This window comes from Gopherus evgoodei, chromosome 22, assembly GCF_007399415.2.
Source record: "Gopherus evgoodei ecotype Sinaloan lineage chromosome 22, rGopEvg1_v1.p, whole genome shotgun sequence".
In the NCBI taxonomy this organism is placed as follows: domain Eukaryota; kingdom Metazoa; phylum Chordata; order Testudines; family Testudinidae; genus Gopherus; species Gopherus evgoodei.
The window spans coordinates 2,678,706-2,699,222 of NC_044343.1; the positions used below are offsets into that span (position 1 = coordinate 2,678,706).

At 58.7% G+C, this 20,517-nt stretch overlaps 1 protein-coding gene across 1 annotated transcript; it reads right to left on the reverse strand.

Moving 5' to 3' along the window:
* Window positions 1-247: 247 nt before the first annotated feature.
* HAPLN4 (hyaluronan and proteoglycan link protein 4) lies at window positions 248-17,025 on the reverse strand. Its single transcript, XM_030540796.1, has 5 exons — window positions 16,859-17,025; window positions 12,479-12,584; window positions 9,179-9,541; window positions 7,206-7,508; window positions 248-1,999 (listed from the first exon to the last, which is right to left on the reverse strand). The coding sequence occupies exons 1-5, from the start codon at window positions 16,859-16,861 to the stop codon at window positions 1,653-1,655; spliced, it is 1,122 nt and encodes a 373-aa protein (XP_030396656.1). The 5' UTR covers window positions 16,862-17,025; the 3' UTR covers window positions 248-1,652.
* Between the last annotated feature and the right edge of the window lie 3,492 nt (window positions 17,026-20,517).

The following is a 20,517-nucleotide window of genomic DNA, read 5'->3' on the forward strand; positions in this document are numbered from 1 at the left end:
TGAAAACTCCACTCTTGTTTTTCTTTGCCTGGGAAGTGGGAAAAGCCCACCTGTGCTTTGATTGTTTAAGCCTGGGACATCAGCAAGCGTCAGGCAAAGAACAGTGCCCCTCACGGCGAAGCGCCCACAGCCCAGTTTCATAGGTCAGTGGTGAGTGCCTGTTTGAGCTTAACAATGCCCAGTTTGCCAGATTCCTGCTTTCCCATAGTGCCTAGCTTCATGTGCTCAGTGGCGGGGAGAGGCAGGGTGGTGTGGGATGGAATCTGAGCTGTGCCACTGAGTACCATATGCCCTGTACTGTATAGAGCTAATGGGGAATCTCCTTCAGCTCAAAGTGTGTTTTCGAAGTGGGAGGGTCAGAGTTGTGTCGCTGTAAAGTCAGATCAGCTGCCTGAGCATGGCATAGTTCCTACATGGCTATGGATTTGTAACAATATTAAACTGAAGTCCGCAGATGGGATTATTCAGCCAGATGTTTTATACAGACCTCAGAGGGGTTTTGCAATACAAAAGCTTGAGTTAGAGAGTCCAGCTCTCGCCGTGCCTGCTCTCCTGGCCTCTTACAGGGGAGATTCAGGGAGCATAGGCCTCTCCATGCTTATTTCAAGGGCTTTGCACTGAATCTGGCGCTGGGTATGCGGCGTCTGGTCCCTTAGGAAGCATTGTCAGCATGACCGGTGCTGAGCTGTGCAGCTCCCAGGCAGCAAGGGGAGCAGCACGCCACCGCCGCCCCTGGTCTCTTCCGACACCCTCGCGCTTGCTTCTCTTCACAGCCGGCAGGCAAGGGGGAGCTGTTGGTTTTGCTCCGGTGCCGTTAGCTAAAGCACTAACAAGAATGGGCAGGGAGGGAATGGGCTGTAAACGCCACAGGACAGTGCCATTCCCAGCAGACACTTTGCACTCATCCACCCGCTCCCCATCCAGGGCTCTCAGCTGGACCCAGCTGCCCCCTCTGAGTTTCCATCCTCCACAGTCATCAGAGAAGCAGGGCGCAAGGTCTGTCCGTTCGGCAGGACCCACCCTAGCGCTGCTGGTGTGCAGCACATGTGAACAGCCCCCAGCCCCAGACAGGAGCGTGGCCTTGGCACGGGGGGTCCTGGGAAAGCTGCAGGGGCGACAGCCCAGCCCTGCCCCCTCTGCAAGCAGAGAAAGGCCTAAACACTAGAGTCCAAGCACTAGCCACAGCAGCGTGAAGCCAAGAAGGAATCTGGAGGCTGGGTTAGCAAGGGGGGCAGCGGCTGCATCACAGCACAGCAGGAGCGGCCCCTACGAGTGGAGAGACTGGATGTCCGTTTGCAGGAGAAAGCAAGTGAATTGAAGCTGGCATGGTCCCCCCTGCAGCCCCCTTCACCTCTCTACCACAGACTCCCGCCCCAGCCTGCCACGCTGTGGGACCGGCCCCACCTGCTATGGAAAGGGATAAGGGTGGGGAGTTCCCTTCTGTTTCCTGTGATGCTGTTACCAAGAAATGCCAGATCCCTGGGGCTCAGCAGCCAGTCCCACGGTCCTGGCTCACAGCCGGCTCCAGGTGAGAAGCGATGGCTGGCGGGGCGTGGGGGGGTAGTTACTATGTTAGCAGCTCTCCAGCTGTGGTGTTTGTCTGATGGTTGCACAAGTGGTTCTGTCCCCGGCAGAGCAACCGTGGCTGCCTCTTACACCTGGAGAGGCCCCCACTTGCCTGGCTCCTCGCTGCCCTTCTTGGGGGGCCCCTCGCTGCCCTTCCTGTAGCAGTAGACCCCAAAAAGCTTGTACTTCTTGTCCGGGAAGCCCAAGTTGCGGACACCAGGCTCCTGGCCCCCGCAGCGTGCCCGGGGGTTGACGATGGGATAGCGGACGCTGCCGTCCTCCACCCAGCCCGCCTCACATCTGTCCAGCAGCTGGATCTTCCAGGCAGCGTAGAGCTGCCCCACCTTGGCCACCTTGGCCCCGTTCTTCTTGCAGGCCTGGAGGGCCTCGGAGTAGCTTAGCTTGCGGTAGGTCTTCAGGAAGTAGACTTTGCCTGGAGAGGGAAGAGAAGGAGCCGGGTTAAAGGGATGGAGTTTTCTCCCCCAGCTACCAAGCCCAGGCCCGAGACTGGCCATGCCGGGACTGAGGCATCAGCCACACACCGTGGCCAAGACCTAAGCCCATAAGGCTTGGCACCCACAGCTCCCATTGGCTTCTGGGGGAACCCCAGGTGCTCAGCATCTCCGTAGATCATGCCTGTAACTGATGGGAGGGGTCCCCACCATGGGACCCTGCCATTGTCACCATGGCATGAACCGTGAGCGCAGTTACACGTCCAACTCCAGGATCGGCCTCTCCATGACCAGTGACGCCAGGGGGGGTCTCAGACCTAGCAGGGGGACACGGCCTCTCAAGGGGCTTGAATGGCCCCATCTAGCATTTGTTGGAAGGAAGGAAGCAAGCAAGGGAAGGTGCCGTGCTGGGCCATGTCCAGGTAGTGACTGGCCCCCGTTAGCCATGGGGCTCAGAGACCAGGAGGGAGCTGAATTTGTGGCTTGGTTGCCAACATCCCCTGAGCTGGGGGCAGGGCAGAGCTCCAGCCCCACCGGGATGTTGGATCAGGATCTCTCCCACGCCCCCTGGGCCCATGAGCTGTAGACACTGGGCAGCACAAGGGAGCCATTTAGTCTGAGAGGCCCCCAGGATGGATCTGTGTCCCCTTTGCAGCCATGAATCCCAAGCCTGGTCCCCTCTCTGCCCCACAGGACCTGGTGCAGCTTGGCTCCCCCGAGCTTTGGGATCCAGCCGTGCCACACGACCTCGCCCATCCCTCCCTCCAAGGGCAAACCTGCAAAGGTGCCCGACCAGTCCCAGCCGGCTGGGAGGGGCACATAGGCAGGGCTGGGCCTTCATCAGCCCGAGGTGGGGAGCTGGAGGAGCTGAGCCAGACTGGCTGCGGAGGAATAAAGGCAGCTCCTGGAAATTAATTCCTAGACACATCGAGATTGATGGGGGCTGCAGCACTGCGGCCGGTGATGAGTCCCCGTAGCTATTACAGCCGCTATTTATCCTGCCTGCCATGATTAAATAAACATCTTCAGAGCCCCCCCTCCCGCACCTCCCTCCCCCCGCCAGCCAGAGGACTGTAATTTACACACAGGGACAGCCCCTCTAGCTCAGATTTGTCTTGTGTAGCCCTGGCTTCATCCATCATCCGTGCCTCTCTCTGGTGCAATTACCTGCTTCTCCTTCCCCGGTTTCTGCCCCGAGGAGGCAGGAATTACAACACAAAGGACCTTGTCCATCAGGAAACCTCACCTCCTGGCACTAAAGCCAGTGCCGCTGACAGCCTCTCGCACCATTGCCCTGGGGGAGAGGTTCCTCCCCCCACATCCTGCGGGGGGGGGGGGGGGGGCTCTGTCTGCATTGAGTCCTGCTGGGATTTGTGAGGGCTGAGAGTGGCTTTGCAAACGGAGGGGAGGGACTGCACCTCTTGTCTCTCGGTGCCTTGGAGGGGCAGAGGTCGGGGGGTCAAAGCCTGACGAAGGGGGCTGGCTATGGAAGGGAACAACAGAGGCTGACCTTGGCTGAGGCTCATCAAACTCACTGCACACAGGCCAGCAAAACAGCCCTCTGGTCCCCGACTCCGGCCTGTCACAAAGCCCCCGAAGGAGGCCGGACTTTTCAGAGCCCGAGCGAGTGACAGAGACGCACTTCCACCACCCCAGCGCTTCGCCGGCGGCCCCTGCCATCGCCTCCAGCAGCCAAGAAACCAGCGCTAATTGGGCAGATTTATGGGGCAGCCAATGTTACAATGACAGCACGTCAAGCTGTCCCGGCAATAAAAGACATCGTGAAAAGAAAGCAAGAGATGCCTCCCTCTTAGTGGCACCAGAGCTGGCTGAAGGTGCCCTGCATCTGTAGCGAGTCGAGGGCCCTCGGGTTTGCTCCCTCCTGCTGTTTGCCCAGCCCCAAATCCCAGCTGGGACTCCTTCCTCTGTGCAGAGAAGCAGGCCAAGCATTGCCTTTAACAGAGAGATAGGGAGTGAAGGAGGAGCCGGGGCTGGGGACAGCAGGCAGAGAACCGACCAGCCAAATCCATGCTCCAGCTGCAGCCCAGGCTGGGAGCATTGGTGAGATGAGTTGAGAGGGTCTCAGTCACTTCCCGCTGCGGCTCCCCGGCACTTGGGCCCCCTCATTGGCAAACCGAGTGGAAAGGCCAAGGGCTGAGCAGGCAATGGGGACTGAACGCCCAAAGGCAAGACAGGGGCATGGGCAGGGAGAGGCTTTTACCACCCTCTTGAGAGTAGAGAGGATTTGGGGCTTGGGGCAGCTTCCACCAACACCATGTTCACATCCCCACTGGAGACCCCTGGGCTCTTTCTGTCATTGCTACCGAGAGCAGGTTGGGGGGGAGGAAGGCTCTCGCCTTTCCAAAGCGCCCTGCCCAGAGGCTGAGCACTGCCTAGCTCGTATCAGCAGGGACCCCTTTGCTGTTCCTTCCTCCCTTAGGTGGCAGGGGTGGGCTGGATATGAAGAATCCCCTTAGCAATAATCGCTGGTGCTTCCCTGGGCTGTGGGGGGGCTGAGACACAGGCTGAGGGGCAGGGGCAGCCGGAGGCTGCCCTGACAGCACCCCCTCCCCTGCCCCGCCCCAGGGAGAGCTGAGTGATCTCACTGACTTCCATAGGACAGGGGCAGGCAGGGCGAGACCCCAGCAGCTTATAGACCCAGATCAATGGCTGCAGGGGTAGCTCTGGGAAGCTTTTGGGTGCTTAAAAGCCATGGTGTGACACTAATCCACAGCAGAGGAAGGAGGGGAGGGTGCCGAGGGCTGCATGGCTACACCACTCAGGTGATGAGCTGCCTCAGATCTGAGCCTATCCCCACCCCACTGCCCAGAAAGGCAGCATAGTCCAATGGGTAGATTCAATTCTGCTGACCTCAATTCTGTAAGTCACTTCCCCCTGCTCTGTGCCTCAGTTTCCCCATCTATACCATGGGACTAATGAGCCTCCCCTTTGGCAAGTGCTTTGGGGTGTCCAGAATCACAGTACTAAATAAGGGCTGTGCATGGGGGTGCCTCACTAGGGTATCCTCCTGCCCAGCAAGTCCAGTGACGCCTCCCTCCAATGACACGGCCTGGCAGGGAGCGTTACCTAAAAGTGCAAGCACTGGGCCAGGAACCCCCAAGCTAGAATCCTGGCTCTGCTCAAAGGAGAGAGCTCAGGCCAAAAGTGGCCCCTGATTTCAGCTGCCCCCATCTTTGCAGGCACAGCTCAAGGGGTAGAACGGGGAAGGAGCTCGGGTGCCAGCTCGACACTCAGGTCCAAGTCCCAGCTCTGCCACTGACTCCCCGTGTGATCTTGGCAAGTCACGTTGGCCCAGGTCCTCCATGGCTCCTAACTCCCATTAGAACTAATGCTTGGGGGTGCTGGCATTCCTGGCTCCTTCTTTTAATCTGTGCCCCCCCCACAGGGCTGCCCAGAGGATTCAGGGGGCCTGGGGCAAAGCAATTTGGGGGACCCCTTCCATAAAAAAAAGTTGCAATACTATAGAATAATATTCTCATGGGGGGCCCTGTGGGGCCCAGGGCCTGGGGCAAACTGCCCCACTTGCCCCCCCACTCTGGGCAGCCCTGCTCCCACAGCAGCGGCTGTGACTGTTAAAGCCATAAAAGGCACAGGAAAGCTGTAGCCACCCAGTGTGCTGCTCATTCAAGTGCTTTAGTGCCTAATTAACTCCCAATAATCCAAGGCAATGAACCAGGCACGTTCAGCAGCCAGTCACCAGGGGTTAATGGAGAGGGAGGAACTCCACCCGCTGCACCTGAGCCCAGGGCGGGGTTGCTGCAGCCAGGCCCAGAGTGTTTAAATTCCCTGGCAGTTCAGGCTGTGTGGGGCTTTGGGTGATGGACTGGGGCAGTGACATTCAGCCTGGGGCTCCTGGGGGGCTGGAGACTGTGTCTGAGATTTTCAAAGGGGTCTGTGCTAGCATTTGAAATATATTAGGGGTCTGCAAATGAACCAACATTGGGGTATGGAGGAGGAGGAGGAGATGCCAAGGCCAGGCTAGGAATAAATACAATTAAAGGGTCAAAACCCAGTGAGGCCAGGGCTATTGGCCAGGCTCTAGGATGGGCCGTTCTCTTCCCCGATTGGGGAATGCAGCCTGCTCCTTCAGCCCTGGGTTGGGACAGAGAACAGTTGCTGCTCTGGGGGGGGCTGGGATTTGCAGGGGCTGGTAGGGAGAGACGCGTGGGCCTGAAGGAGAATTTCTGCTCTCTCCAGAGCAGGATCCGCACGTCCGTGCTGGGGGGTGACAGCAGCACAAAATGGGTTGAAATGAGGAAGGCGTCTGGAAATTTCAATGACCCTTTTTCCCATTGATGAGACCTTGCTGCTGCTCAACCAGCCCCGTGCCCCTGGGGGACCTGCCGTGCCACGCATCCACAGGGAGAAGAGCTGCCTCATCCCAGCAGGGGAGGGGGATCAGCTTAGGGGACAGTGTTGAGCTACCGTAGCCCACACAGGAGTCAAGTTTAAGGGCTCAGGCCTTCTCTGCAAGGGAAGAAAAGAGCCTCAAGCTGCAGGACAGGGAGGGTGGTTGACAGCTCTGGTCGTCAGGCCCTGTGGAACTCCCTTCCACAAGGGTAACACTTGTCTGGGCAGGGGCCAGAACTTCCTCAGGGGCCAGTCCCAAGCTGCAGGATGAACTCCCCCAGGAACGAGGGGCCATCCCAAACCAGCCTGGTGCCCACCACTCCAGGCGGTGCCCTGCCCTGCCTTCTCCAACCCAAACACAGCAGTGCAGACATGTAGAGATCCAGAACCCTCACGGTGCAGGGAGGGGAGAGAGAACAAATCCTGGGTACCAGATGTGAGTCACACAGCTTAGTGCCCGCCTGGGCGGCGCTGAGACCCTAGTAGAATGGGGCACCTGAGTAGGAGCCGGGGGGTGGGGAAGAAAACACTGAGCATCAAGGCAGCCCGGCTCGTTACACAAAGCACAAGGCTGGGGAGTTCGTTCTCCCACAGCTGCCTGTGTGACCTTGTGCAGGTCACTTCCCCCACACACATTATGTGCCTCAGTTTCCCCCTCTGTAAAGCGAGGATAATGAGCCTGACCCGCTCTGCTAAACCCAGCACGCGCTATGTTTTATGTTCTCGCTGAGTGTTCAGCGTGCCCCATGGCCTGCTGCGGTGCCAGTGCAACTGCCCACGGATCTCAGCGCTGCCCCCCGGGGGAGGGGCTGTTACCGTTCAGATTGGACGTGAAGCAGAAGGCGTCGTAGCGCTCGTCGTCCTTGTGCCGGTACCCATAGGTCCTGACCCCGACGGGGGTGTCTTTGCGGCCGCACTCGTCTCGGGGCCTGGAGATGGGGTACTGCACAGAGCCGTCCTCCAGCCACCCGGCATTGCACCAGTCCATGCCCTCCAGCCAGGCCTTGTGCAGCTGGTCGTATGAAGCCAGGATGCCGTCCTGGGCCAGACACGCCTCCTGGGCCTCATGGTAGTTGAGGGTGTAGCGGCCGAGGCGCGGGTGGTACGGGAAGATCACTCCTACAGGGACACGCAAGCAGAGCAAGGCGCTGGCTGGGGGGTCTTACAACAATCGTCAAATGGGGAGCTGCACAGGGCGGGGAAAGGGCCGTTGGCTCTCAGGCTTCAGGGCCCTAGCTGGGCATTGCAGGGGTCAGGAAGGGATTTCTCCCCCCACCTCCTCAAGCACATTACTTTACAATTGCTCAAGTCTATTACGGGTTCCCCCCCTCCACCTTCCTCTGAAGAATCAGTTACTGGCCACTGCTGGAGGAGGGACGCTGGGCTAGAGGGACCCATGGTCTGCTCCAGGGGCCACACGGGAAGCCTGGCCTCCTGCCTCCTGGTCCTGTGAGCCAACCTCCAGCCCACACTTCCTACCTCTCATCACCCCTCCCATCTCCTCTCACCACTAGTCCCCACTCCCCTCCTAGAGCTGGATATAGGGCCCAGGAGGCCTGTCCTCTGCTCTAGTCACTTGACCACATTCTCCTCTCAGTGCCCGGCTGTCCCCTGAACCGGCTCTAACCCCGGGGAGACATGCTCCCCTGTGTAAAATAGGAACCAGCTGAACTTTCATCCAAAGCTTGAGCCTAATACCAGCTGCCACTAGCCCTGGGGCTGCTGTCCAGGTGGCAGGCACAGCGCAGGTGATGGGACTTCTCTGCCCTGGCAGCTGCTGGGTTTTTCTCTGGCCTGGGCACGTAACACTTGCTTTTGAAAAGAAAGTAGGACAAAGTGAGCTGCAAGGCAGCTTCCCGGCACCGCAGCTGGGAGTGACGGATGCAGCTCTCAGCCCTGCCACCCCAGCACCGACTCCTGCGCCACCTTGCCGGGAGCCGGTGTCTGGGTTCTGCCAGGCCGCAGAGCGAGGTGATAGAGAGGCATGCTCCAAGGGCACCTCTCCAGCAGTTGTGTGCTGTCCTCCCACACTCATTCAGATCACCTTCCCACCGATGCAGGATTACCCGCTCTGAGGAAAGCAAACCCAGTGTGAGGCAGTGATTACAGCAGGACAGAAGGGAGTCTGGCCGCCTGGGGGCAGTGAATCTAGTGGTTAGAGCAAAGGACGGGGAAGTCAGGATTCCTGGCTGTGTCATTCTCTCTGACCTTGGCCAAGTCATGTATCTCTCCGGCTGGCTGGCTGCAAAGAGAGGGCGACTCCCCCCTCCCCAGGTTAATGGATTGTTTGCAAAAATGCTTAGAGAACCTCAGACAAGAGGTGTCTGCTAATGACCGCGCCTGGACATGTACCTCCACTCAGTGTTCTGACTGCATGGACATCACACCAGGACCTTGTCTACGCTACAGGTGACGTCAGTATAATTTACCTCAGTCAGGAGTGTGAATAATCCACAGCCCTGAGCGATTAAAGTTACACCTGCTGGAGTGCCAGTGTAGACAGCACAAAACCAGTCTCTAAGGCCACGCCTGGGCTAGGAAGCTCACAGCAGCACTGCTGCACCAGTACATTCATTTTGCTGACGTGAGTGGTAGTGCAGACATGGCCTAAGTGGGAGTGCACCGTTTTTTGTCTCCGTACGGTAGCTGGGCACGGCAGTCCAGGATTTACGAGCACGTGTTGGGTAGTCAGGCCATGTGTGCATGCAAAAGTGTGCACATAAAACTGGGTGTGCAATGCAGCCTGGGACTTGCAAGCTGCCTGCTAGTGTCTCCGGGATTCCCTTTACCTTCCAGATCCAGCTTCACCATGCCCGTGTCGTCCTCCAGCTCATTGGTGACCTCGCACTCATACCGCCCATAATCCTGCAGGGTGACGTTGCGGATGATGAGGGAGGCATCCCCTGCCCCGTCCTCCTGCAGCGCCGTGCGCCCCCGGTAGCTCCCAAAGGCTCTGCGCTCCTTCCCCATGGCCACAAAGACATCCACGAAAGACATTGGGTCCATCACTTTGGTCCACTTGAGACGGATCTCGGCGGGGTCATGGGCTGACACGTCATAGTGGTACCGGCAGGGGAGGATGATGGTCCCACCCCGGTGGGTGACCACCTTCCCTGGCGCGGTCTGGACGACCACGGCCCCGCTCTCATCCTCTGCACACAGACACAAAGGCTAGCTGTGGCTTTGGGGGGGACACACCCCTCCTCCAGCCAGCACACCACCCCCTGCCCTGCCCTGCCACACCAAACCACAAACCAACCAGGATGGTCTGACCGGTTTTTTCCATCTCAACCTCTCAGGTTGCTTGGAAATGAGAGAGTCGCCGCTTCTCCATGTCACATGTGTTGTGAGGCGTCTGCCCTAGGATGGGCAGTGGCACTGGGGGAACATTATGATGTGACATCTAAACGTTCATGGAGGGTGTCCATCTGTCACACGGCCAGTCTCTAGAGAGCTGGCCGGAGACAAATGGACCCAACCTTAGGAAAAGCTTGTGTCCATTGTCAGCGATTCAGCTCCTTGCTGGATGCTGGGGGTGGTGGCTTTTGGAAGCAGGAATCCACCCCTGTGGATGAGCCTCAAATTTCCAGAGAGAGGAAATAAATCTTCCTTTTTATTGAGGAAGAAAACAAGGTGATTCATGTTCCCTTGGCTGCTCATCTGGGTCTCTCTGACTCCACTTCTTTCTGCATCACACTCCCTCGCTCACCGGCTGGCCTTGGCTATACTAGGAAATTGCACCCGTTTAACTAAATTGATATTAAATGTCACTGAATGGAGCTAAAGAGAGAGAACCAGATTGAGACTGATTGGAATGCATCTGCATTAGGGGCTTGACGAAGGCACCTGGGCTTGTGCTGCAGGCAGCAGGCTGCGATTCCAGAAATCTGGGTCCATTTCCCAGCTATGCCACAGACTCCGTGTGTGATCTTGGCCAAGGCCCTTAATGCCCTTGTGCCTCAGAACCCACATCCTCTGTCTGTTTAGACTGTCAACAATTTGGGGCAAGGCCTGTCTCTCACTGTGTCTGTACAGCACCCAGCACCACGGCTGCCCAGTCTTGGCTGAGGCCTCTTTAGCTCATCCATTGTAGTATAACAGCCTACTAGTAGTAGCTGTTGATGGAGTTACTCTCCTAGCTCAGGAGACAGAGAGGTGTGTGCTGAAGGCCTGGGTTCAAACCTTGCTAATGCCCTATGGTGGGGACCGGGAATTTATTAACCCTTCTGGACCTGGTACAATCCTGGCAGCACAAAGGAGAAATCAGGGTGAGGGGGAGCGAGAGGAACCCCGTCTGAGAGGCTGAACAAAGGCACTGCTTGCCGGAGGCCTCAATCCTATTGACAAAGCAGCATCCCCATAACAACATGGAGGGAAGGTGCTCACTCCCAGTGGTGGAGCCTGTCACACAGCAGAGCCAGGGTGGCTGGGCACGTTAACGTCACGTCCCTCCCAGGAGTCATTCGTGCAGGCAGGTCATTCCCAAGCAGGGTCCCACAGGCTGTGGGTTCAGACAGTGGACTTGCACTGCAGATTCAGCACCCAGCTAATGCAGTCCCAAGCTGGGTCCTGGCTCTGCCAACAGAATGGGAGGGGGGCAAAAACCTGCCCAAGAGCCATTATTACCGGGGTCACACTGTATAGGAAGGGTCCAGTTATAAATAGTTTGTCAAGGGTTATTAAATGAGCAGTAGATGCTTTAATATACGGTTAAGGGATTGTTCTTAGAGTCCAACAGGTCAATACGTTACTTGGAACCAGAGTTTACAGCCAGCTATAACACGACGAAGGGTGTGCTCAGAACCAGAAATGGCTGGAAAACGAGTTTCAATTTCATGAAAAATTTTGAGATAAAAAAATAAAATTCAGCTCAAATTGGGACCAAAAGCCAAAATTTTGAATTTGTGCATTAAATTAAATTTTTAAAAAATTCATTTTTGGTCAGTTGAAACATTTCCTTTTGTTTTTGACCGTTTTTTAATTATTACTTTTAATTTGTGCTTGTTGTTTAACTTGCACAAAAAGTCACTTTGAAATGGCAAATCAAAACTTCCTCTTTTGAAAATATCAATGATTTGAGAGCAGGTTTTTAAAAAAAAAATTCAAAAAGAAACTTTGTCAGAATGCTACAATTTCATGGGAAAATCTGGTTTCATCAGAATGACATTTTCCAAAGGAAAACTGGTTTGACAAAAAAAATAAAATTGACCAGTCCTTAGAACCACTTGTACCAGCCAACTGCCACTCCCACTGTCACGCAAAGCACTTGCTGGGCGGGTGATATTCTTATAACATCTCACGTTCCTGTATAAACCCTTTATAAACACAACCTTCCTATAAAGTGAGACCAGTACCTGTAGCCAAGCGGTCCCTAGAGACCTCAGCTGGCCTGTTGTGTAGGAGACAAAGGCTGCACAGACACACAGTGAGACACTCCCTGCCCCCAAACATGTTACAGACTAAATACATGAAAGGTGGGAGGGGAAACCGAGGCACCAAGCAGGGAAGTGACTTGCCAAGGTCTCGCAGTAGGTCCGGAATAGAACCTGGGTCTCCCGCAGCCCAGTCTGAGAAGCACTAGATAATCACTCTGTCTGTTTACCAGGAAAGAGCATCTTATACACTTTTGCAGGTGAAAATCAAATCTACCTGCGGGGTAGTGGGTGCAGAGCCCCCCACTACCCTCCCTGGCCTCCTGTCTCATCCTGAGGGGGAGAGTGAGCGATGCCCTTAGAGTTAAAGGTGCATTTGGGAGAGATGAACTGGAGCAGGGGGGTAGTGCTGGGCGTTGGCACTCCAGGGCTGTATTCCCAGCTCTGCTGCTGACTGGCCATGTGATGCTGCTCAGTGCCTCAGTTTCCCCATTTGGTGCCTTGGGGAAAAGGTTTGGGTGATATTTCCATAGCAACAGTTCCCCATGTCTCTGGGCTGGAACCATCCCTTCCCAGCCCGGTGTGGATCGTTTTTTGTACCCCTGCCCCTGAGGTGACTGTTCCCTTGGGGTGGGCACACTTGAGACCTCCTTAGTGAGCAAAGAGGGGAGGAAAGACCCATCTGGTGGGAGCTGGGCGAGCCAGCGCCTCACTCACCTGACACGTGGACGACCTTCTTGCGCCCCCTCTCGCTGAGTGCCGGCGGGGAGGAGAGGACAGCAATGAGAAGCACCAGGGTGGCTGCATGGAACATGGGCTGCGTCTAGCAGAGAGAAGGGAAACATTCACCCCTGGCTGCCAGGGCTGGCTCAGAGCTCCCATGCCCCTAGAGAGACCAGTGCCCCCTCCAGGCCTGCTCCAGAGCCCCCAGTGCCTACGCAGGGTTGAAGAGCAAAGGGAGCGTGAAATTTCCATTGTCTGACCCTCGTGCAAAGAGATGTTGGACAGTGACATCAAACTCCCCAGCTGCCCACGGGGACTCGTTCAGGCAGAACCAGCCCCAGGCCAAAGCGCCCAGGACAGTGACTTTCCTGGCATTGAGTGTGAGTGACCCGGTATGCAGCGGGGACGGGGGCAGATACTGGGGGTGAGTGCAAGAGAGCAAGGGAGGATGGAGATTACGAGAGTATGAGAGACAGACAGCAGAGAGGTACAGATGCCAAGGGATTGACAGATGCAGAAACCGAAGGATGGATGGATGGATGGATGGATAGATGAAATATGGCCATGGATGGATGGAGAGAGAGAGGGATGTTTGTAAAGTGCCTTAAGACTGTGCAGGTGGGCACGGCTCTCCCTCCGACTCGGTTTAAGTGTCACCAGAGGACGGCACAGACAGAGCGCCATGGCATCCATGTGAGCAGCTCATACACAGCCGCTCCCATCAGCAGGTGGGTACCGCTACGGGGCGGGCTCCACCCAGCTGGACACATGGCTTCCAGCCACGCCTGCAGGGGGGTCCCAGCGTCCCAAGTTACTGTTTAGATTTTGGTTGGGCTCGCAGCTTGCTGGGCTGTCCCCAAGCGCACGGGATCACAGCTAGCTCCCGGCCAGTGCCCTACAGTGACGACCGAATCCCACTGCCGCACGGGCCTGTCGCCAGCCCTGCGTCACTGGGGAAAGGAGGTGCCATCTCCTCACTGCCTCCAGCTCAGAGCACCGCACACCATTACACTGGCTGATTAAAGCAAATTGAATCGAGCAGGTGATAAAATTGGCTCTAATGCCCTTATTACCTGCCCTGCTGAGCGGGGGGGGGCTCAGCTTTTGCTCGAAAATATTATTTCTGAAGCCGGTTAATTGCACTGGGTGAGGGAAATCTGCCCAATTGGAGCCTCCACCGAACTGGGCTGCCTGCTCCACACCAGGGAGGCTGCGCCACAGGGCTCTCTGGGCCCGGTCCCCCCTTTGCTCTGAGCATCTACGCAGGCTTCTCCTTAGAATGAGGATGTGGTTGGTGGGATGGGAGCTGGAGTGTGTGTGTGTGAGACGCAGCCAGTCAGCTGCCTCCAAGCTCAGAAGTTCATGTTCTACCTCCCAGCCAGCATGGGCCATGACCACACCCTGGCTACACAGAGATTCATCGGTTCCTAGATCCCAAGGCCAAAGGCACCATTGTGATCATCTCGTCTGATCCCCTGTATAACACAGGCCATAGACCTGCCCTGAAGTAATTCCTAGGGCAGATCTGTTAGAAAAATATCCCATCTTGACATCAAAATTGTCAGTGATGGCTAATCCCCCACACCCCTCAGTAAACTGTCCCGATCCCATAATTCCCGTATTCCTGTGTCCCATTCAGATGGGAAATGTTTAAGTGAGGGTGATGATTAACCACTGGCTCCACCATGGGGGTCCATCCAGGCCAGTGTCCTGTCACCAGCAGCTTCAGTAAAAACCCTGCAGTGATGGGGCAACCGGCTCCCAGGGAAAGTCCTCTCCTGACCCCCATGCTAGAGGGCAGTGCATGTCCTAAAACAGGAGGGTTTAGAGCCAATCCCAAACTCTTGTTGTTTTGTAATCCTTGCTATTGTAAGTCAGCTGATGCCTTTCAGTCCTCACCGCCAGCCCCCTGCTATCCTAGCCCTGGACTCCCCTCTCCCTCCTCCCCCCAGCTCTTCTAGTGCCCCTCAATCCTGACTGCAGCCTCCTGCTATCCCAGCTCTGGGCTCCCACACACACCCCTCTTTGCTGGTACCCCTCAGTCCTAACCCACAGCTCCCTGCTTTTCCAGCCCTGGCCATCGGAGCACTGAGCATTCAGAGTCCGGGCTAGAACCCAGCTGTCCTCTGACCACTAGGCCCTGCTGGGTACAGACAGTGGCTGGCTAGCTGGCCAGCAGTTTCTGGGACCAGGACTCCACAGAATTGCTCTCATTTCCCTCCTCCCAAGAGGCTGGGCTACAGTGTCCGCCCCCCTCCTCCCCACACAAAAACCCAGCACAGCTCGAGAACATTGTTGGCCATTCCCAATTCCTCCCTCTGGCCCAGTATAATGTTGGGAGGCTGCTGCTGCCACCTATAGGGGAGAGGGAGTGGTGCACTCACTGTCTCCTTCCTCATGGGGGGGTTCAAAGGGAGGGGGGAGGGGGGCAGGGGCCCAGGTCCCAGCCCCCAATCTGCCCTGCGGCTGCCAAGGCAGAATCCTGCCTCCCAGCAGTGAATCTGCTGGGTGTAGGAGACGGGACAAGCTTTGGGGTGGAAGAGGAGGCCGACTCTTGCTGAGCATGGCCGGTAGGAATGGTCCATCCTTAGGATGGCCACTGCCCCCGGGGAGCAGCCCTGGGTTCCTCCAACTGTGTGGGAAGAGGCCATGCAAGGGGCAGCGATTCCCAGTCACTTGCACCTGTGCAAAGGGCGTGCCATGTGGGTGTGGAACGCTGGTGAGTCCTGCCCGCTTGGCCCCGGGTCAATGCCAGCCCCCAGGCAGCAGAGCCGAGCACTGGCCTTGGGGGCAGAGTGGGACAACTTTGCTGACACACAAACATCCCCTCCAGGCTAGGACCTGCGGCTCAGCTGCGTCACTCTCCTTGGCAACAAGAGCCAGGGCGTCTGCAGTGCCCCTCAGAAAGAAGGTCCCCCACCTGGGACTACAAAGCCATGGGGGATCCAGGCACAATGAGAGGGCTTAATACATTTTCTTCCTCTTCTTTTTTTCTTTCCTTTCTAGGGAAACAGCTCCCTACCCTACACCATCCCCTCCCCGGGCCCTCTGGGACCAAGGTCTGGGGCAGCATCCCACCAGGAGCTGTAGGTGTTTAGTTTGGATGAGAGCTGGACAAATGGCAGAGTGTGATGGTGTGGTGCTGCCTGTGATCGTGGGGGAAGGGCTCAGCAGCCTTGGGGGTCCCTTCCAGTTTATGGCTTATGTTCCCAAAGCTTCAGGGTTTCCACCGACCACTGGCAGGGGTCAGGGTGTGTCGTCCCCCCCACAAGTGTTCTGGGAGGGGGGTTTAATCTCCTTCCTCTGAAGCATCAGGGATGGGCCTGGCTGGAGGTGGGACACTGGGTGGGGAAGACAAGGTGACACCGAGTATTCTCTCTCTCAGGCCCATGTTTGCCCACTTGCTGAGGCAGGGTCTAACTGGTCGCCAGGTGTGGGGTTGGGCAGGAATTTTCCCCAGATCAGAGTGGCAGGGACCTGGAGGGGAGGATTTACCTCCTTCTGCAGCATGGGGTGTGGGTCACTTGCCTGGATTATCTGGGTGTATCTCACTTAACCATTTCCCTGCCATTGTGGGGATGGGGGGCCACTGGCGCACCTGGGTCCCTCCTGTTCAATGCCACCCAGAGGCCTAGTCCCCTGGAGGTCTAAGGCCAGGGCAGTGGGGGCGGCCTGTGGGGTACGGGGATGGAGGATCATGCGGGTCCCTTCCCGCCTGGCTCTGGGGTCCTAGCAATGGGAAGAGGCCGGGGGTCACGCTGCAAACCCTGGGGGCTGGGGCAGGCTGTAAGTTCCTGGCACAAAGCCAGCTCTGGCCCCTGGGGCAGATCCCCGGCTGGCGGCTGCTCTCTGCCGAAGGGGTTGGTGGTCTCAGCCCCAGGACAGTCTAAGTAGAGCGGGCCAGGATGGCGTGGTGCCCGGCTGGGCACGCAGCGTGGCCGTGGGGTGCAGGGCAGCGGCTGTCCCTCTGGCTCCGCTACCCCCCCCCCCTCCGCAGCGGCTGGCAGGGAGGTCCCGGCCCCCGGCCCCGCCGGGACAGCCCGGCCCAAGGCGCTGCAGTGCAGCGGATGGTGGAGCTGGGAGCTGCGCGCCCCGGGGTACCCGGCAGGCCCCGATCCCCCGGGGGCCGGTGCGCCCATGCACCAGCTGAATCCAGGGACGGCCGCCGGGCAGAGGAGCCCCGGGTTCCCGCAGTGGCTCCACCGGCAGCCCCCGGAGCTCCGGGGGGTGGGATCCTCCCTCGCTGCCCGGTCCCCAGCTGCAGATCGGTCGGAGCGGGGGGGGGCGAGTCCTGCTCTCTGCCCCCCTCCCCGGCCCCCTCCCCGGCTCCGCGGACTGCGCCCAGCCCAAGGTGACCCCGCGGGGCGCACTCACCATCGTCCCGGGGCAGGGCGCGCAAGGTCCGGGCCAGAGCAGCGCCCGGCTGGCGCAGGTGGGCTGGGTGCATCCGAGGGGCCCGCGGGCTTGGCTCCTTCCCCAGCCCAGTCTGCGAAGGGGGCGCCGGGTCCCTGCTCAGAGAGAAAGTTCCGCAGGGAGGCGAGGAGAGGGGCTGTGGGGGGTGGGGGGGCTGGAGCCGCTGCAGTTACTGGCTGCGGATGGGCTGGGGGCGGGGGGGAGGAGGAGAGAGACTTGGGAAGGAGAAAGGAGCCGGGCTGGAGCACTCCCGGGAGCTGGCAGCCGGGGCCGTGCCGCAGACAGCAGGATGATCTGCCCGTGGGGTGGGTCTGCTACAGTGAGCGGGGAGCGCCTAGAGACCCCCACCCACATCAGAGCCCCTCGTGCCAGGCGCCTGGAGACCCCCACCCACATCAGAGCCCCTCGTGCCAGGCGCCTGGAGACCTCCACCCACATCAGAGCCCCTCGTGCCAGGCGCCTAGAGACCCCCACCCACATCAGAGCCCCTCGTGCCAGGCTCCTGGAGACCCCCACCCACATCAGAGCCCCTCGTGCCAGGCGCCTGAACACCCCCACCCACATCAGAACCCCTCGTGCCAGGCGCGTGGAGAGACCCTCACCCACATCAGAGCCCCTCGTGCCAGGCGCCTGGAGACCCCCACCCACATCAGAGCCCCTCGTGCCAGGCGCGTGGAGACCCCGACCCACATCAGAGCCCCTCGTGCCAGGCGCCTGGAGACCCCCACCCACATCAGAGCCCCTCGTGCCAGGCGCGTGGAGACCCCGACCCACATCAGAGCCCCTCGTGCCAGGCGCGTGGAGAGACCCTCACCCACATCAGAGCCCCTCGTGCCAGGCGCGTGGAGACCCTCACCCACATCAGAGCCCCTCGTGCCAGGCGCCTGGAGACCCCCACCCACATCAGAGCCCCTCGTGCCAGGCGCGTGGAGACCCCCACCCACATCAGAGCCCCTCGTGCCAGGCGCCTGGACACCCTCACCCACATCAGAGCTCCTCGTGCCAGGCCCTGCACAGACCCCCCCCAGATCAATGCCCCTCATGCCAGACGCTTTGCAGACCCCATAGGAGACAGTCCCTGCCCACAGTCTGAATGCACCAGGCAGACAAAGGAAGGATCATTCACCCCATGTTTCAGCTGCAGAACTGAGACCCAGTGACTCGCCCAGGATCACTCAGCGAGTCAGTGGCAGAGCTGGGCATTAAACCCAGAGCTCCTGAACCTGGCCCAGAGCCCTAACCACAAGCCCCCTGGGCTCCATCTTCTTTCCCCAGGGCTCCCTCCTCCCAGACTCACCCTGGGCAGACCCCGGCATCTCTCTGCAGCACGGGCCTCCCTGCCCAAACTAGCAGGCCCAGGTTCCCCAACCCACCTGCCAGGGGCGTGTGGGCACAAAGCAATTGCCCTCCAGCACTATAGGCAGAGCAGGGGCGTGCTGTTCTGGGCTGTGGCCGCTAGGGGGCAGCAGGCAGGCTGGTGGGGTACCTGTAACCTGCAAGGGGTCCCGACCCCTGCCCCCTCTGTCTCATGCTGAGATGACCCCCACTGCTCGGCCACTGGGGCATGGGGAGCTGGCTGAGGACACGATCCCCTCACTGATCGTGGTGTCTCAGGAGCCCCCCCCCACACCCACTTCTGCCAAGGCTGCGGCACTGGTGGGGCAGGGCCATGCTGCATGGCACTGCCATCATTGCAGGGGCTGGAGCAGGGGGCTGGGAGTCAGGCCACCTGGGCTCAATCCTCATCTCTGGCGGGTGCCATAGGGAGACGAGTATCCAGCAGTACCAGCAGAAGGAGCTAATGCACAGCAGGCCAAGGCTGCATTTCGCCTTGAGCATGGGCTGGGCTGCGTCCCTGCTGCCTGGCTGCCAAGTCCCCTTGGCGTTGCTCATGTGATGCCCCACCTCTCAGCCACTGCACCAGGGCCTTTCTGAGGGCAGACACCTGCTCAGGGTCACCACCCACTGGCCATGGCTAGTGCATTCTGGGAGCCCGCCCCTGCCCTGCTCCCTGTGTGTCACTGATGCAGGCCCTGTGGGTGGGAGCAGGCCCCTGGGATTCAGGGCTCACGCTGCACAGCCACATGCGCTGGCATGAGACCCTGGATGGGGGGGTCACACCCCAGCCTCTGTCTGTTTTTCAGGCACATGCAGATTAGGGCCCAGGGGCCATAGGGCACCAAGGGGGGTGGGAAGCACCTGGCTCAGCAGAGGAAGCAAGTCCTGTGGGTCGCTGGGCTGACCGAAAAGCTCCTGGGCTTTCAAACCAACCCATCAAAGCACCAAGCTTCAGAAAACTTGCCTGTGTTCTGCAAAACCATCCTCGACCCTTGGTATAAACAAGTGAGTGACACACAGCTGTTCACACACCCCATTAACTAGTGCACCAGCAGCTGCACTTGTGCACGCACACCATACAGACGCACGTGTGGATATGCACATGCACGCACAGCTACAGGCACCCACTCCCTCCCAAAGCCAGGAGTTCTGGCTGTCAGTGTAGCCCTCGGAACTTAAATTGGGTGCCTGGGTCATGGTCTTTGGCCCACACACCAGGCTCCTGTATTAGCCAGATGTACAGGGAATGCACATTAATGGGAGAGGCCACAGGGTGGCGGGGGAGATGGAGGTGTGCTGGAGCTGGTCCCTGTCAGCCACTCGCCCTGCCCTGCATCGTCCTGTGCTCTTAGCACGGTGGGTCCTGAGCCCTTGCTGGGCTGGGCAGCTTGCTGTGTCATGGATCCAAGCCCTCGGTACCGCAGCACAAAGCAGACCTGCCAAACTCGGGAAAAAACACAGAAATTGGGCTTGTTTCTGGCTTAATTGGCTTGTGAGTTGCTTGTTGGCTAGTTTTTGGCTTGTTGGCTTGTTGTTGTTGCTCGGCTCCCAGCAAACAGGGGCAAGGTGGGGAGTCTGTCAGGGGTGCAGCGGGCCCACCGCAGTCCCAGACTGCAGGCCGGGGGGATCTAGTCACATAGAGCGTCGGGGTTCTTAGGGACTGGCTTGCTCTGAAATGGGATTTGCTTGATTTTTGGCTGATTGTGGAAGCCGGGTGCTTATTTACTGTGCGAAAGCTGCCAACTGTGCACAAAAGCCTGGCCCCAGCTTGAGAGGTGTCTCGCTCCCTGCTGTCTCCCAGAGGGCTGGGCTGCTCATGCCCCATTTTTCTGGGAGGGCGGGCCCTGGCGCAGACCTGGAAGGGGCAGCGTTTGAGTCGGGCCTGAGCAGAGCCTCGGGGGCAGCACGGGGGAAGGGGGAGTGTGGGGTTCAGGGAGGGGAGCAGTAGGCATGTGGGACATCATCCTCCATTCTGCATCCTGGGCTGGAACCCTCAGGTTTGGGTCAAGAATCTCCTTCCCATCCCCTCGTCCTGACACTGCCTGGGGGCGGGGAGAAATAGACAGACCCAGCCCTGCCCCCCACAACCGAGCCCCCTCCCATACACTGCAGCCCCAGGGAGGCTGTGAAGAGATAAAGTGAGCAAAGGGCCTGATTTCTCCCGCCCCTGGCCAGGCACCATCCCACAAGGGCTCATTGATTTGGAGCTGTGCAGGCCCAACATGAGACACCAGCACCTGCTCCTTAGGGAGGCCAAGCCTCCACTGCTCCTGGCTGCAGCT

Excerpts from the sequence above, each read along its gene's own strand:
- HAPLN4 (XM_030540796.1), bottom strand. Across the intron at positions 9,542-12,478 it reads GAAGGTCGTCCACGTGTCAG|AGGATGAGAGCGGGGCCGTG; the intron begins GTGAGTGAGGCG and ends GTCTGTGTGCAG. Across the intron at positions 7,509-9,178 it reads GGTGAAGCTGGATCTGGAAG|GAGTGATCTTCCCGTACCAC; the intron begins GTAAAGGGAATC and ends GTGTCCCTGTAG.